Source organism: Arachis duranensis, chromosome 2, assembly GCF_000817695.3.
Source record: "Arachis duranensis cultivar V14167 chromosome 2, aradu.V14167.gnm2.J7QH, whole genome shotgun sequence".
Taxonomy (NCBI): domain Eukaryota; kingdom Viridiplantae; phylum Streptophyta; class Magnoliopsida; order Fabales; family Fabaceae; genus Arachis; species Arachis duranensis.
In genome coordinates, this window is record NC_029773.3 from 4854256 (window position 1) to 4869571 (window position 15316).

General features: G+C 31.4%; 1 protein-coding gene across 1 annotated transcript; it reads left to right on the plus strand.

Annotated features, from left to right (window-relative positions):
* The first annotated feature begins 14224 nt into the window (after positions 1–14224).
* LOC107472992 (uncharacterized) lies at positions 14225–15286 on the plus strand. The gene is made up of 2 exons (XM_016092525.1): positions 14225–14532; positions 14725–15286. Exons 1-2 carry the CDS (start codon positions 14225–14227, stop codon positions 15284–15286), a joined length of 870 nt encoding a protein of 289 aa, XP_015948011.1.
* The last annotated feature ends 30 nt before the right edge of the window (positions 15287–15316 follow it).

Genomic DNA, 15316 nt, shown 5'->3' on the forward strand with positions numbered 1-15316 from the left:
GTGTCACGTTCTCTAATAAAAAGCAGATTGGTGTGTTTGTAAATCCATCGACGAATTTGATGGAATTACCAAGTAGAATATTACATAAGGCAGAAAAATGTGGAAAGAAACGTGTGAAGCAATTTTTTTTTTGAATTCCTATCTCACTGAGGTAAGGTTATGTTAAGTTTGGAAAGTACGAGATGCTTGGCGATGACGACATGCGAGTTATATTTCATAGCCAAGGAAGATTTCCCGACTTGGACGCTATGGAGTTATTTGCCAGAATAGTTGATATAAAGGGTAGTCCTAGTGGATCTGCTCTGAATCTGCCAACTGGCGTGATGGAAGGGAGTTCCAGCGCCATTCCAGCCAGGCAACTGGTGACTCCCTTTGTTTCATCTCCATCATTTGCGACTGATTTGCCTGCTCAGTCAGCTGACTTGGGTAACGGGCATACCTTTAGAGAGCTCGCAATTGCGATGGGAGAAGTACCTGCGGTAGACGGTGCACCAGCATTCATGGAGGTAAGAGAGAGAGAGAGATCTATTTGTAGAGGCTATAGGCGATGATAGGCCGGATCCAAAGCCACTGATTATTGGTGATGAAAGCAATGGCGAGGAAGACACCATATGTGCTGGGGGACCACAAACCCAGTCAACTAAAAGGCAAGCACGCTCTGGTGTCTCTGATTCCAATACTGATGCCATGTGGTAAAGACCTCGAGGAACCATCTAGTCAGTCCTCTACCATCCTTTGACAACAAGAAGTCAATGTTGATGGCTGGATCTGGAATGTACTGAATTCTCCCAAGCTAGAATAAAATCCTATCAACCTGATGCCACTCAATTGAGGCAAAGTAGATCAATGCAATGGTTGACTTCCACAACAGCGTGTGCTCAGGCCTTAGAATATCAGGATGCACTACTTGGATAACCTCAAGATCATTGTACTGCATCCAAAATGAACTGCAATACAGGAAGCAGCCAAAATTAACGAAGATATACACATATCCATGCAACGATTAGGCCATGGGCCAATCATACAGTTCAGTTGTAATCAAAAGCGAAGAGTGCAATTGATGAGATGAGAATTCTTGTATAGTTTGGAATTAATAAAAAACAATAATCAATTCGTTAGTAGCATAATCTAAACCAACAATGAATCCTCATAATCAAATGTTAATCCAAAGGATGTCACAATCAAAACACAGTAACCGAGAGTATTTATACTCCCGGGTCATTCTTCCTAGGAACTAGTGCCAACAAGTGCATACAATTTTGGTTTTGAAAAGTAGGGGGTGTTTCAATGATGAACGCAAACAACTAAGAAATAAAAGAACGAGACAAAATTGTAATTAATAAACTAATAAAGGAATAAAAGAACTAAGTATGTAGTATAGACAAATAAGACTATAAAGTGATAAAAATGTGATTTAAATCATAAATGAAACCTTGACTTGGGATGAGTAATGGAATCCCTTCCTTGCCATAACCACAACTACGATAATTATGATGGATTAATCTCACTAAGTCAACCCTTAACATCGAAGGATAAGTCAAGTGAGCATAATTGTTATTAATCCACAAATCCTAACTAACTTACCAAATTAATTAGTAAAAAGCTAGCGTAAGTGGAAACAATAACAACTGACAACCCAAGAATTATCACTAAATGTTGGACATTATGGATCTAGCAATCCATACACTCATTTCTCCCAAGTCAAGGGGTGGAAATCTACCCCATAACTAAGATTGACATTTCATCAAACACATAGAGGGCATAAACATAAAACATGGCAAAATTGGTAAATTAATGAAAGCTGTGAACAAACAAATGATCAAAATGAACAAAAGCAATCCAATGAACATATAAAAAACAATTAAACATCAATTAACCAACTAGAAATTCAAAATTGTAAAACTATGGATCTATTGACAAAGGAAATTAAATTGTAAGAAAATGTAGAACAAGTAGTGTAATAAAAGAGGAATTAAAGAAATACTTACAATGAAATAACAAAATCCAAAAGCAAAACTTGAACTATAAAATTCTACAAACCCTAATTAAAACCCAAAAAGAGAATTTTCTATACTACGCTACTCCTACTCCTACTATGTGTTTTCTATCTAATCTACCTACTATAAAAACCTAATAAAAACATAATGCCTTCATATGAGATGTTGCCCCCTTCATATAGCCTTTGATTTCAACATCCAAGCCTTCAAAAATGGGCCAAAAGAACCCCAAAATGCGAGTCCGCGTAACTTTTTAATGGAGGCACGCGCTGGTGCCTGTGTATACGCACAGATGTGTGCGTATGCACACTTTGCTGAATTTTCACTTGTACGTACGCACAGAGGGTTGTGCACACACACGCATACTGATTTCCTTCTTGTGCGTACGCACGTAAGGTTGTGCGCATGCACGCATGGCTGTGTGCTTCTCCTTTGTTTTTTTCATACTTTCTCCCAATTGCATGCTGCTCTTCCATTCCCACCAAGCTATTCTTACCTTATTCATCTGAAATCACTCAAAAATAACATCAAGGTATTGAATTGAAGGTAAATGGAAAAAATAAGCTAAATTAGGCACAAAAGAGCATGTTTTCATAACTAAGCACAATTTAGGAAGAGCACACAAAAGTGTGTTATTTGGATGAATAAATGTGGGTTTATGTGATGAAATCCACTCAAATCAAACCAAAATATATCGTCAAATATGGATTCATCAGCAATATCATACTTACATCATTTCCACTAAGCCTGTCTAATCTATGTCGGGTTGCGATGACCTGAGGACTTTTCTCGTCCGACGATGGCAGGAACCTCCCCACCTGGCAAATGCATAACAACTAGCACTAAATTTTAAAAAAATAAATATCATATGGTGCATAACAAACATTATCCATGAAAAGTACTAACCTCAATTCTAGTGGCCAGCGGATGGAGTCAAAACCTCTAGTCCTGAACGTGGAAAAAGGCCAAAAAATTCATGACTGCAACAATGCCAGTAGGCCAGCTAGGTTCTTAACATTCTAGTTAGCAACCTTGCAAAGACACCTATACAACCAGGACAAAGTGGCTGAACTCCAGCTGTACTTGCCGAACCTGTCAAGATCTGCAACATACAGAAGCCACCGCAAATGAAACCCTAACACTAAACTTGTCTGCGAAAAGTGTCGTCCACAACAACATCATAATGTAACCTCGTGCAAAGATCTATACCGTTGCCTCTGATGCATTAGGGGGCAATGCTCTGAACTTGTTATGGAACCACGCAAAAGAAACCGTGAAGTCATCGATACAATCATTTGGTGGAAGTTCATCGAATAACTCTCCAAGCCACACCCAGCCAGACTTCCCCCTCCATCAACTGCTCAAAATCACTTAGACACCCGCTCACTGGATGACCGTCAATAGGGAGGTCAAACTGGTATGCCACATCCTGGAGTGTTATCGTGCACTCCCTAAACGGCATATGGAACGTATAGGTCTCAAGACGTCATCGCTCCACGAATGTACTAATCAACGGCTCGTCAAGCTTGAACCAATAATCATTCAACCTTGCAACATGCAGTAATTTGCATGATCTAAGTAGGGCAGTATAAGATCATGCATTACGATCTTCTGTTACCTACAAACTCTCCTAACGCATCGAGTTGGCTAGTAAAACATAAATTTTAAACCCACAGTTAAATGGATATATATATACAAAAAACACAAAATAACCCACAATAAAAACCATATCCAACAAGCTCATAACCCCTAAAAACCATATCACAAGATTAACATCACAAGCATAACATCCTGTGCACCAACCAAAAACCTATGAGATCACTAAACAATACAACCTATAAGATCCTGAGACCCAATGTTCTAGCATGCATATTCAAACTATAGTAAACTCATCAACATACCAATGTAACTAACAGAACTATAACATCAATCAACTCAATTAAATATAGATTCTAATAACTAACCTCTTCATCGATAAATCCGGCGACATGCGCAATACCGTTCAGGCAGTACATATCTCCCTGATTGGTGGCCATCCTTGCACAACTCGACGCTCTCTGCCTCACTACGCCGGACAATGGCTGCTCCGTCCTACCCGCCGCCGCATCACCGCCAGAGAACGTCGCACACCTCCGCTCACTGCCACCTCTCCCTCCGCTGCTGGCTGTCTTCCTCACCCACCTTCTCTCCCAAAGCTTTTGGCAAGGTTGCAAATGGAGGTTGGTGCTCCACTTGTTGAATCGTTACAAGGTCTTTAAGGTCAAATTTCGACCTTAACTCGTTGCAGCCTTCTTAGGGTTAGCTCTCCAAGCATTAATTGTTGCAGGTTGTTGAGGGTCTTATAAATGAATATGAATCGCGCCAGGGTGATTGGTTTCAACTTTCGCACCTAAATCGTGCCACCCTGGCATGTTTTAGGCTGAAAACACGTGAATTTCACCAGCCTAGGACGATTTATGGCCATTGTTAACCCCCTCTATCCTGGCTCGATTTAAGCTTACTTCAAATAATCCATACATGCATAAATCGTCCTAAAGTGGCATAATTAACATAATATATAACCCTCGTGCCCCTAAGACAATTTATATAATAATAGGAAGAGGGTATTCACATTCTAAAATTTATATATATATATATAACAATGATAATATTTTTATTTTACACCATCCTCTTATATCATATCCGAGCATGTATGCTAATATTTTTCATTCTGATACAAAAGGATGCCACGTATTAATTGGCATTTGACTCCCTAAAAGTAGTGGTGTTTGTTCATTGATGTCAAACTATGATTAGGTAACACTTATTAGGTTTGAAACACATTAAATATGAAATGAAAAAAGAAGCCGAAAAAAAACATCAAATATGAAATGAAGAAAAGAAGATGAAAAATATTATACTAATATATTTTAATTTTTAAACATAAATTTCAGTTATTATAAATAAAAATAAATATTAAAAGGTCTCCTAGAATACACGTTAAATATGTTTCATAATGTAAAAAATTTTCAACAGAAATACATTAATTGGAACATGTGGAGAGAAGTAATTGTTGATTGAAGTTATTCAATAGCGTCATTAAGCATAAATGCTGAGTCGTGGATAACAATGATGCAAAATGAATCGAAAAGTAACCATGTTTTCTTGCATGATCTCATTGTATTGTTTATATCGCACTATGCACTATCTATTAAGCTATAATACTAACACGCCATGCCGTTAAGTTTTCTCTTTCATTTCACAGCACATTCCTTTTTCTAAGCACATTGTCATATTTCTATTCGTTCCTCTACTCCACTCTTTCTGACCTAATCATCATCATCATAATATATATATATGCGCCATCTTTTTATTTTTTAATAAATTATAATTTTTACTCATAAAAATTTAAAATATTGACAAATTTATTCATTTATAAACAAAGTTAGTTTTATACTTATAAAAGATGACTTTTTTTGGTAACAAAAGTATTCAAATGAATCCAAACATTAATTTTACTTATAAATAAATTTATTAATATTTTAAACTTTTATAAGTAAAAATAATAATTTACTCATATTTCATAAATACAAATTTAATTCTGTTTATTTATGAGTAAATTTATTAATATTTTTTATTTTTATAGATAAAAATGATAGTTTATTTTTTATTTTTATTCTCTTACAAAACGTTCTTTTTTCCTTTTTTATGTGTTAATTTTTTATCAATTTTTTTTTTGATGATGATACTTTTACAAGATTATTTTTGTACCTTTTAGTATTTAATAATCTAAATATTTGAAATAATGATCAACTTTTTATTTTTTATTTTTTATTTTTTTAACTTAAAAAGTGTTATCAAACAGAAAAATAGTGACATTAATTTTGACTATACTTTTTAAATGTTATTAAAATTTAATAGCGACTATTACTACCATAATCATAGTTATCATAAAATGCAATGTTATATATAATGAAAGGGCTTAAGTATGGTAATAGGGCATGATTATGCATGAACGATCTTGGAGAATAAAGATGGGAGTAAAAAATATGGATGATAATAGATTTTTATGGGATCGGGAACCTCTTTACTCTTTTTTTTTATTTAGTCAAATAGTTTTTGTTTTTGTCTCATTTTTGTTATAGATTTTTTTTTCTGAATAGATATCCGCAATTATCTATGGATAATTAGATATTATTAAATTTTAAATTAAAAAATTAAGACAATCATAATAAAATTCTATATAATTTAATTAAAGATATCAAATCAAACATAATTTAAATATAAATTTAATATAATAATATACATAAAATTTTTAACATATAAATTAAAATAATATAAATTATTAGAATTACTTACATAACTTATATATAACTTATATATAGAAGGGTATTTAAGTAAATTTTCTTTCGCGGATCTCCGTAGGACGGATACTTCAATCTCTGCCTCCGTCCCCATTAATTTGTGGGGATGGATCTCCGTCTTCATGGGAATTTCGCAAGTCCCCGTGAGTTTCTCCGTCGCAGGTAATCTCCATCAGTATCTGTGGGTGTGGATTTTTTTGCCATCCCTAGTGAAAAAGGAAGAAAGATTATTATACTAAACCTTTATGATAATACTCATATATATAAATTAATGATAAAATATATTTTTTGTTCTTAATGTTTGTAATTTTTTTTAAATATCTCTAACATTTATTTGTATTTAATTTTGTTCCTAACATTTTTGGTTTGTATCAGAATTATCTTTAAATGTTAATTTTATCTGAAATGTTGGGAACAAAATTGAAAACGTTTAGGAATAATTTTGAAATAAATAAAAAACGTTAAGGACAAAATTGAATAAATTAAAAATGTTTAGAAAAAAATTGAATAATAAAATTAAACGTTAGAGATATTTTTTAAAAAAATTACAAATTTTAATTAAAGAAATAAAATATGCTTTACACATAAATAATTAAGGGCAAAACACTATAATAAGCCAAGGAGAAGAAAATTTTACACAAATCAACCAAATAAAAAATTGGTTCATGAATTCACCAACGCACATTATTATATAGTTCGAATCAATATGTTTCGAACTAGAATTTTATGTAGTTCGAATCAATATGATTCGAATTACTCACACATGCAGACACACTATAATTCGAATCAAGCTGATTCAAATCACACCCACAGTAATTCGAATCAGGTTGATTCAAATTACACTCACACACACTGCACATAGTAATTCGAATTGGCCGAATTCGAATTACTCATCATTTAATTTTGCTCATTCTTTTATTAAAAAAGTAATAATTGATTAAAAAAATTAATAATTAAAAATTTTAAAAATATATATTTTATTTTATACATTAAAAAAAACTAACAAAATATTTAATTACGAGACTTCTTTAAAATATTAATGAGCTATCAATTCGAATTTCATACAATACTCTTTTGCTCATTTTTAATAGCTCATGAAATTTTTTTTAATAAATTTATTTAAATTATACCACAAAAAAATATTTTATTCTATACAAAATAATTTTAAAAAATGGCTTAAAAGATGTTAGGAGTACTATAAAAATTTATAATGTCCTAATGACTTGGGACATTAAAAAAATACTCTACATAGTCAATAATAATTTAAAAATTAAAAAAATATAGTTATAACCAGTATTTACCTAAATTACTAGAATATTACAAACTTTTATAGTACTCCTAATATTTTTTAAGCCATTTTTTAAAAATTATTTTGCATATAAAATGGCTAAAAGTGGCTTAAAATGCCCTTTATTCTATGCAAAATAATTTTAAAAAAATGGCTTAAAAAATGTTAGGAGTACTATAAAATTTTGTAATATTCTAGTAATTTAGGTATATACTAGTTATAACTGTATTTTTTTATTTTTAAATTATTATTGACTATGTAGAGTATTTCTTTAATGTCCCAAATTATTAGGACATTACACATTTTTATAGTACTCCTAACATCATTTAAGCTATTTTTTTAAATTATTTTGTATAGAATAAAATATTTTTTTGTGGTATAATTTAAATAAATTTATTAAAAAAATTTTCATGAGCTATTAAAAATGGGCAAAATAGTTTTGTATGAAATTCGAATTGATAACTCATTAATATTATAAAAAAGTCTCGTAATTAAATATTTTGTTAGCTTTTTTAATGCATAAAATAAAATATATATTTTTTTAATTTTTTAATTATTAATTTTTTTTAATCAATTATTAATTTTTTAATAAAAGAATGGATAAAATTAAATCATGAGTAATTCGAATCTGGCCAATTCGAATTACTATGTGCAGCGTGTGTGAGTGTAATTCGAATCAACCTGATTCGAATTACTGTGAGTGTAATTCGAGTCAGTTTGATTCGAATTATAGTGTGTCTGCATGTGTGAGTAGTTTGAATCATATTGATTCGAATTATATAAAATTCTAGTTCGAAATATATTGATTTGAACTATATAATAATGTGCGTTGGTGAATTTATGAACCAATTTTTTATTTGATTGATTTGTGTAAAATTTTCTTCTCCTTAATTTATTATAGTGTTTTGTCCAATAATTAATGACAACAGGATTTAATAAAAGTTATTTATGCACTACACGCAAACAGGAATATAGCAGCGGATTTTGAAGTGTTTTGTTGTGGTTTCAAAAACCGCCATCCTCCAAAGCGTCAGCAATTGATTTCATGTCATTTTTTAACAACTGTTGGTATAATTATTACTAAATAAATAATTTATTTGTAGCATTTTAAACTGTTGTGATTTTTTATTTTGGCTTTAGAAGTAAACTTGCTGATTTCTTTATTTTTTTTAAATTACGGTGCTTCAAAATCATTACAATGCGAGTTTTAAAAAAATAATTGCAACGATTTAAAATTGCTGCCATTTTTTACATGAAATTAAAAAAAAAAAGTGATAAACTACAAAAGTTTGTACTATTTTTTAATTACAATCTATTTTTTTATGTCATGATTGATTAAATTTAAGATACTGCACAAGAGAATACTAAATAGATATACTAAATTTGTAAGCAATTAAAAATATTAATAATTATCATTAATCAAAATTTTAAAACAGAATAAAACACACTATACAAATGCTTATTTTTAAGCAATAAATATAACATATAAATTTTCTATAATAAACATAATGTATAACACACATAAACCAAAGAGACAACGAAAAAAAAAATAGCAATTTGAAGATAAAAATCTTATCAATTAAATTATTTATGGCATTTTGAACATCTTGATAAAGTGGATTACAAACACATAAAATAATAACTTACCTACTTTGTTGTAAAAGTAGGACTCCACCCTTCAGCCACCGGAGAATTTTCAGTGAAAATTAAAGACTTATTTATTTATATATTTTGAATAAATATATTACATTAATTTTCAAGTATATAAAAATAAACGATTTGGTTTGATTTAAAATTTTCTAGAAATAATTTATAACACAAATTTTCATTCAACAGTAGTGGTTTTCAAAAGAAAAAAATTGATATAAGCAAAAATTCTTTCAATAATATATCCTTAATTTAGATTGTACTAACAAAAAGAATGTTCGACATTTTTCTAGTTTCTGCTTTATTTCAGAAATGAACTTTAGTTATGTAAACGTCATCAATTTTTCCAGTTCTCAGAGAATTATTTTTCAGTGGAGTTAATTTTGGTTGATCAGTAGCTGTCCATGGAACAACAAAAAGCATCATTTTTATTTTTATAATAAGGCGGTGGTCAATCAAAATTTAGAAAAAAATTAAAATTGAAATAAAAAGCAAGAAAAAAAAGCTTCTTTCTAATATCATTTTCCTAAATTATTGGAATATCAGTATTTTAAATAGGTAAATGTTATTTTACGTATTTTTTTAAAAATAATATGTAAGTTATTTTTTTTAATGTGTCATATTTTAATGGATATTTATTTATTTTAAATTTTTAATAAAATTTATTGGATGACTAATTTATCTAATAAAATAAAAAATAAGAAATTGATTTCGGGTCATTAAAATTTGTTGGAAATTTAATAAAATATTTAAAAAATAATGTTATATATTACTCTTTTATTTTTCAAACAAAATCTTTAATTTCTAACAAAAATTAAATAAAAATTTAGATTTTCATAAAAAATAATTACAAACTAGCTATATTAATTTTTAAAAAAATGAGATATAATGTGTTTCAATTTCTTTGTTTTTTTCATATAATTCAAAATCAAATTTTATAGAATAAATTTTTAAATTTAAAGATCTATTGACACGATAAACTTTTTAAATTAAAATTTTTTACAGTAACACTAATTTGTGTTTCTATTTTTAATTTATCACATTAATATTTTAGTTTAGAATTTAGTAAATATAAAAAAAATTTTAATTTATTTTAATAAATATATAACAAATATATTAAAAATAAACATTGAATTAGAATGTGATATATCAAAAAGTAATTTACATATTATTTTAGAGAAGGTAATAAAATAACATTCACCTTCTAAATATATTTAAAAACTTTTCTATCAATTATATCTGGCTTTGAGAATTGAGATCAATCTCTTTTCTCTAAATTTTATTTTTAAAAGGCTTCCCTTTCTCACTGGAAAAGTGCATATTTAGTCTGTCGAAGAATCCATAAAAGAATCAATAATATATATTTATACACATTTGAATATTTAAAAATAAATAAATCTTCACATACATACGTTTGATTGATGTTTTTAATTATCAAATCATCAATAGAGTTGACGAAGTATATATGTGTTTCAAAGAGGTTGATAATAAAAAAATTTAAAAAAAAAGGTGCTTAAAAAGTTTAGATCCACCCACCAGATTATAATAATGAGTGACACAAAAATGTTAAAAGAGTTAGATAATTAAGGAGAGGCCTAAAAACACGACACTAGAGAAGCATACCTTTTCTTTTGTCCCTTCAGCATAGTTTGAGGGAAAGTAGAAAAAGGATTTAGATGGACTTAGCTAACATTGCAACTAATAGACAATGAATAAATTAATAAATAAATAGATTACGCTTACATTTTTTTTTTGGGTGTTAAGATTAGACTGATGACACCATTTTCCTGAAGTTATTACATATACAATTCAACAACAAATTTATTATTATTGTTATTATTATTAAATTTGGTAATGCTAACTAATATGTTTAATATCTATAACAAGGGAAAATGGTATTTTTAGCTAGTCTCTATATTTAATAAATAAGAGAAACATTAGTTAATTCAACTTTATTTCCATGTTAAAGTGTTAGACACAAGAAGCGTAATTTCAATAGTTTTCTAGAAATTACAATTTTACAAAGAGAGATGTTGTCATAACCGCTATATTTATAAAATTCTAAAGTTAAATCCTAAAATACTGTTTTATGTGTTTTACGTAATGATTTAAAGTTTTAAAGATATAATGGTTCATTATTACAATATCTATACATCCCAAACACTAACTAATTTATATCTCTTTTTAATTTTTAAGTATATGCTTAAGTATAATATAAAAATTAAAATTTATAATTAATTGGACATTAATTTTAAATTACAAATTGCTTAAATTTCTTTATATAATATTTTAAAAAAAAGATCAAGACCAATTATTTTTGTGAAAATTATAATTTGATTAAAAGAAAAAAAAATAGATACTAGAATATACTTAGAATAATTCATAAATTATTTTCAAGAATAATATATATATATATATATATATCTCTAATATCTATCGGCATGTATCTTACCAAGATAGAATCTGCCGTTTCACTTCCGGATCCAACTTTGCAAATCAACGTTATATTATTACTCATCTCAAAAGAATTAAATTAATTAAACAACAATTATGTATATAGTTACAACTTTTAATGATTCATCATATGGAAGTCTTAGTTATGCAAGATTAATAGTCAACGAGATATAACTCAAATGACTCATCTAGAGATATCAAGTTCGAGTCTCCCTATCTTAAAAAAATAAATAAATAAATACTAGATTAGGAAAACAACTACATTAATGAGAAGGAGTTTTAGAGGGTAGGGGGACAAAGATAATAACTATATTGGATGGGGCTTTGGTGGAGATAGGGTCGTTATCAAATAAATATGGCGAAGAATAAAAACGAACGTAAAGGACCCTATGTAGTGTGTTTGGTGGCATGGCCTTAAATTCCGCTACTAATTATAAATTTTTAATTCATAATTGCTTTTTCTTTCTTCCTTTCTTTTCATTACTATTTGAAAATTATATATTGAAAAAAATGAGTGTATCATGCCACTTCCACTTTGTTGTTAAGTGAGTTTTGTTCAAAATTAAATTAATATATAAATACGACCACACTCGTTTTCCATGTTCAAATTAATACTTGCTAATATATATGTTTAGAATTTTTTTTTCCTTTGAGAATAAATAAATGTTATTATTCTATGTTATTTATATTGCTAATTTTGGATAAATTTTTATCTTAATATTTTTAACATTTAAATTATAAATAAGAATAAACCTATAATACTAATGTAGAAAATATTAATTTATTAGAATAAAGATAATTACTTACTCTGAAAATGCCTAAGAATTTCTCATATGTTTGTGTGTGTAATAGTTTATTGCATATTATTATAAGCTTAAAGATGTTCAATCAGGGGTCACTTGACTACCTAAGACCAATAGAGGAATCATATGAGGATCTCCATTATATTATATATAGATATATACCACCTTTGTAGCCTGCTATGCTTAAGGTTTGACCCAAAAATTGGCCATAAAATTTTTAGCTTTGAGATTATTTCTAGCAATGAGTACATATATTTCAGTTACTTTTCTAGGTTGCATGATGTTAAATATGACTTTTTAGAGATAACAAAAAAAAAACAAAAAAAAACAAAAGTACACACAAAAAGTGCTTAGAGTGAACAAAAATACAAGTGAAAATATTAGAGAACACGAGAGAATTTGAGAATGATAATGGAGAGAAACTGAATTATATGAATTATGTAGTGGTTATTTAATTGAATATATTTACAAGTGATACAAGAGAATGTTTGTATACTGTATTACAAATACATGCCTAAGACACTCATGTGATTGCTTGTTGAGTAAGTAATTCCAAATTTGGCAATTCTGTTGTGACAGTTATACTAAAATTGGTAGTTGTTGTTGGTTCATCATTAATGTTACTCTCTCCATTACACATTAAAAATTTGTAAATGCAGAAATATATCTTAAAGATTATTTTTGGGCAAAAAACATATATAAGCCAAGGGTAGTCAGATATTACGTAAATTCGCCAAGTTGAAAATTGATTCATCAATCAACCAAAGCACTTCTCTATACAATTCGAACTAGTTTAGTTTGAATTGCATTTGTATATAATTCAAACCGAATCAGCTCGAATTACTTGACAAAATTCACACTAATTCGAACCAGGTTGGTTCGAACTCAAAGCATACATAATTCAAACTAGATGAGTTCGAATTATATAGTGAAAGATTCCCAAAGTAATTCGAACCAAGTAGGTTCGAATTAGTAATTAATAATTCGAACCAGGCTGGTTCGAATTAGTTAGGACCAGACCTGTATATATATGGTGTGAACGTAAGTTGCTCTCATTAGAGGGGTAAGATGGCTACTGAGGAGAGTTTCGTAGTATTGGTTCACCACAGAGGATCCATTAAGAGGAAAACTCATTTCGGTGTGAAGTTCACTGATAAAGATCCTCTGTGTATGATCGTCAGGCCTACGACGAGGTTTGAGGACCTTGTTAGCTCTGTACTGTTGAAACTTGGTCTCGAAGGTGTGAAACGGGTTAAAAAGTTTTTCTATCGCATTCCAATCACTATGCTCCAGGAAACCGTTAAGTATGATTGTTTCACGATCGGGAGTGATGAAGACTTGCAGGTCATGTTTCATTGTCGCTGGCATTTTCCAGAGGTGAGGACACCAGAACTGTTGGCAAAGTTGGTTGACGTGGTATCCAGCTCGGGGGGTTCAAACCGGAATACCACCACTTTAGCCATGGTAGCCGGTTCTAGCTCCAGACCTACCGTTGCTTCTTCCTCCGTCCCTGCGTACGAGCCACCCGTCCAACCTGTTGCCTCCCCTTCGTTCGCTGTTGATCTCAACGGCAGTGTAGGCGACGAGGTCAGAACAGGAGAATTTTCGCGAACCTCTTTACTGTGTGCTGCACCGGCTGAGGTTGGAGATTGATTTTTGGATGATCCAGAGGACGATGATATCGAGCCGGATATGATTGCTGATGACAGTGGCGATGATGTTAGAGAAAGTGAGCCTGCTGGGGCAGACAGTGGTTCTAGCTCTGGCACACAGCAGTACCCTCCACATTTTTCTTCTTTGGACTTGGATGCCATGAGGCAGGAGGGGGTTCCTGGGCAGCCAGCTGGATTTGGCGCTAGAGATGGTGAAGGGTCTGCAGGTCTGACAGAGTTTCAGGTTGGTCAGCAATTTCAGGATAAAGATGAGGCCCTGTTAAGTGTGAAGACTTACAACATCCGTCGAGGGGTACAGTACAAGGTCGTGGAGTCTGACTATCGCCGGTATGTGGGCAAGTGTTCTGAGTTCGGGAATGGGTGCACATAGTTGATTCGACTGAGTCTCCGACAGCGCTAGGGCCTTTGGGAAGTCAAACGCTACAACAGACCGCATACGTGTCTCGCCACCTCCATCTCCAGCGACCACAGGAGTTTGGATTACCATGTGATATCGGCATTCATTATGCCAATGGTTAGGGCTGATGCATCCGTTAGCATCAAGGTGCTCCTAAATGCCACCACCTCACACTTTGGGTTTAGGCCGACGTACAGGAGGGTCTGGTTGGCCAAGCAGAAGGTTGTTGCCCTCATCTATGGTGACTGGGATGAGTCGTCTAACGAGCTCCCAAGGTGGGTGTTAGGAGTCCAGTTGACGATGCCTGGAACTGTTGCAGTCCTTAAGACGAGTCCTATTCATGTCGGTGCACAGCTGGATGAGTCTCAAGCTTATTTTCACAGACTATTCTGGACGTTTCCACCGTGTATCGAGGCATTCCGTCATTGCAAGCCCCTAGTTAGTATTGACGACACCCATCTCTATGGCAAGTATGGGGGAACGTTGCTTGTCGCGATTGCACAGGACGGGAATTCCAACATACTCCCTATGGCATTCGCATTAGTCGAGGGTGAGAATGCTGAGTCGTGGGCCTTCTTTCTCTCCCACCTACGTGAGCATGTGACACCGCAGGCGGGTCTACTGGTTATATCGGACAGGCACAACGGCATCAAGGCAGCGCCTGAGGCTCCTGACGGAGGATGATTACCTTCGTCTGCATATCGGGCATTCTGT

Bases quoted from the DNA above. Each gene is read 5' to 3' on its own strand.
- LOC107472992 (XM_016092525.1), top strand. From the start codon at position 14,225: ATGATTGCTGATGACAGTGGCGATGATGTTAGAGAAAGTGAGCCTGCT. The intron at 14,533-14,724 runs GTATGTGGGCAA...GCCAATGGTTAG, and splicing joins GTGGAGTCTGACTATCGCCG to GGCTGATGCATCCGTTAGCA.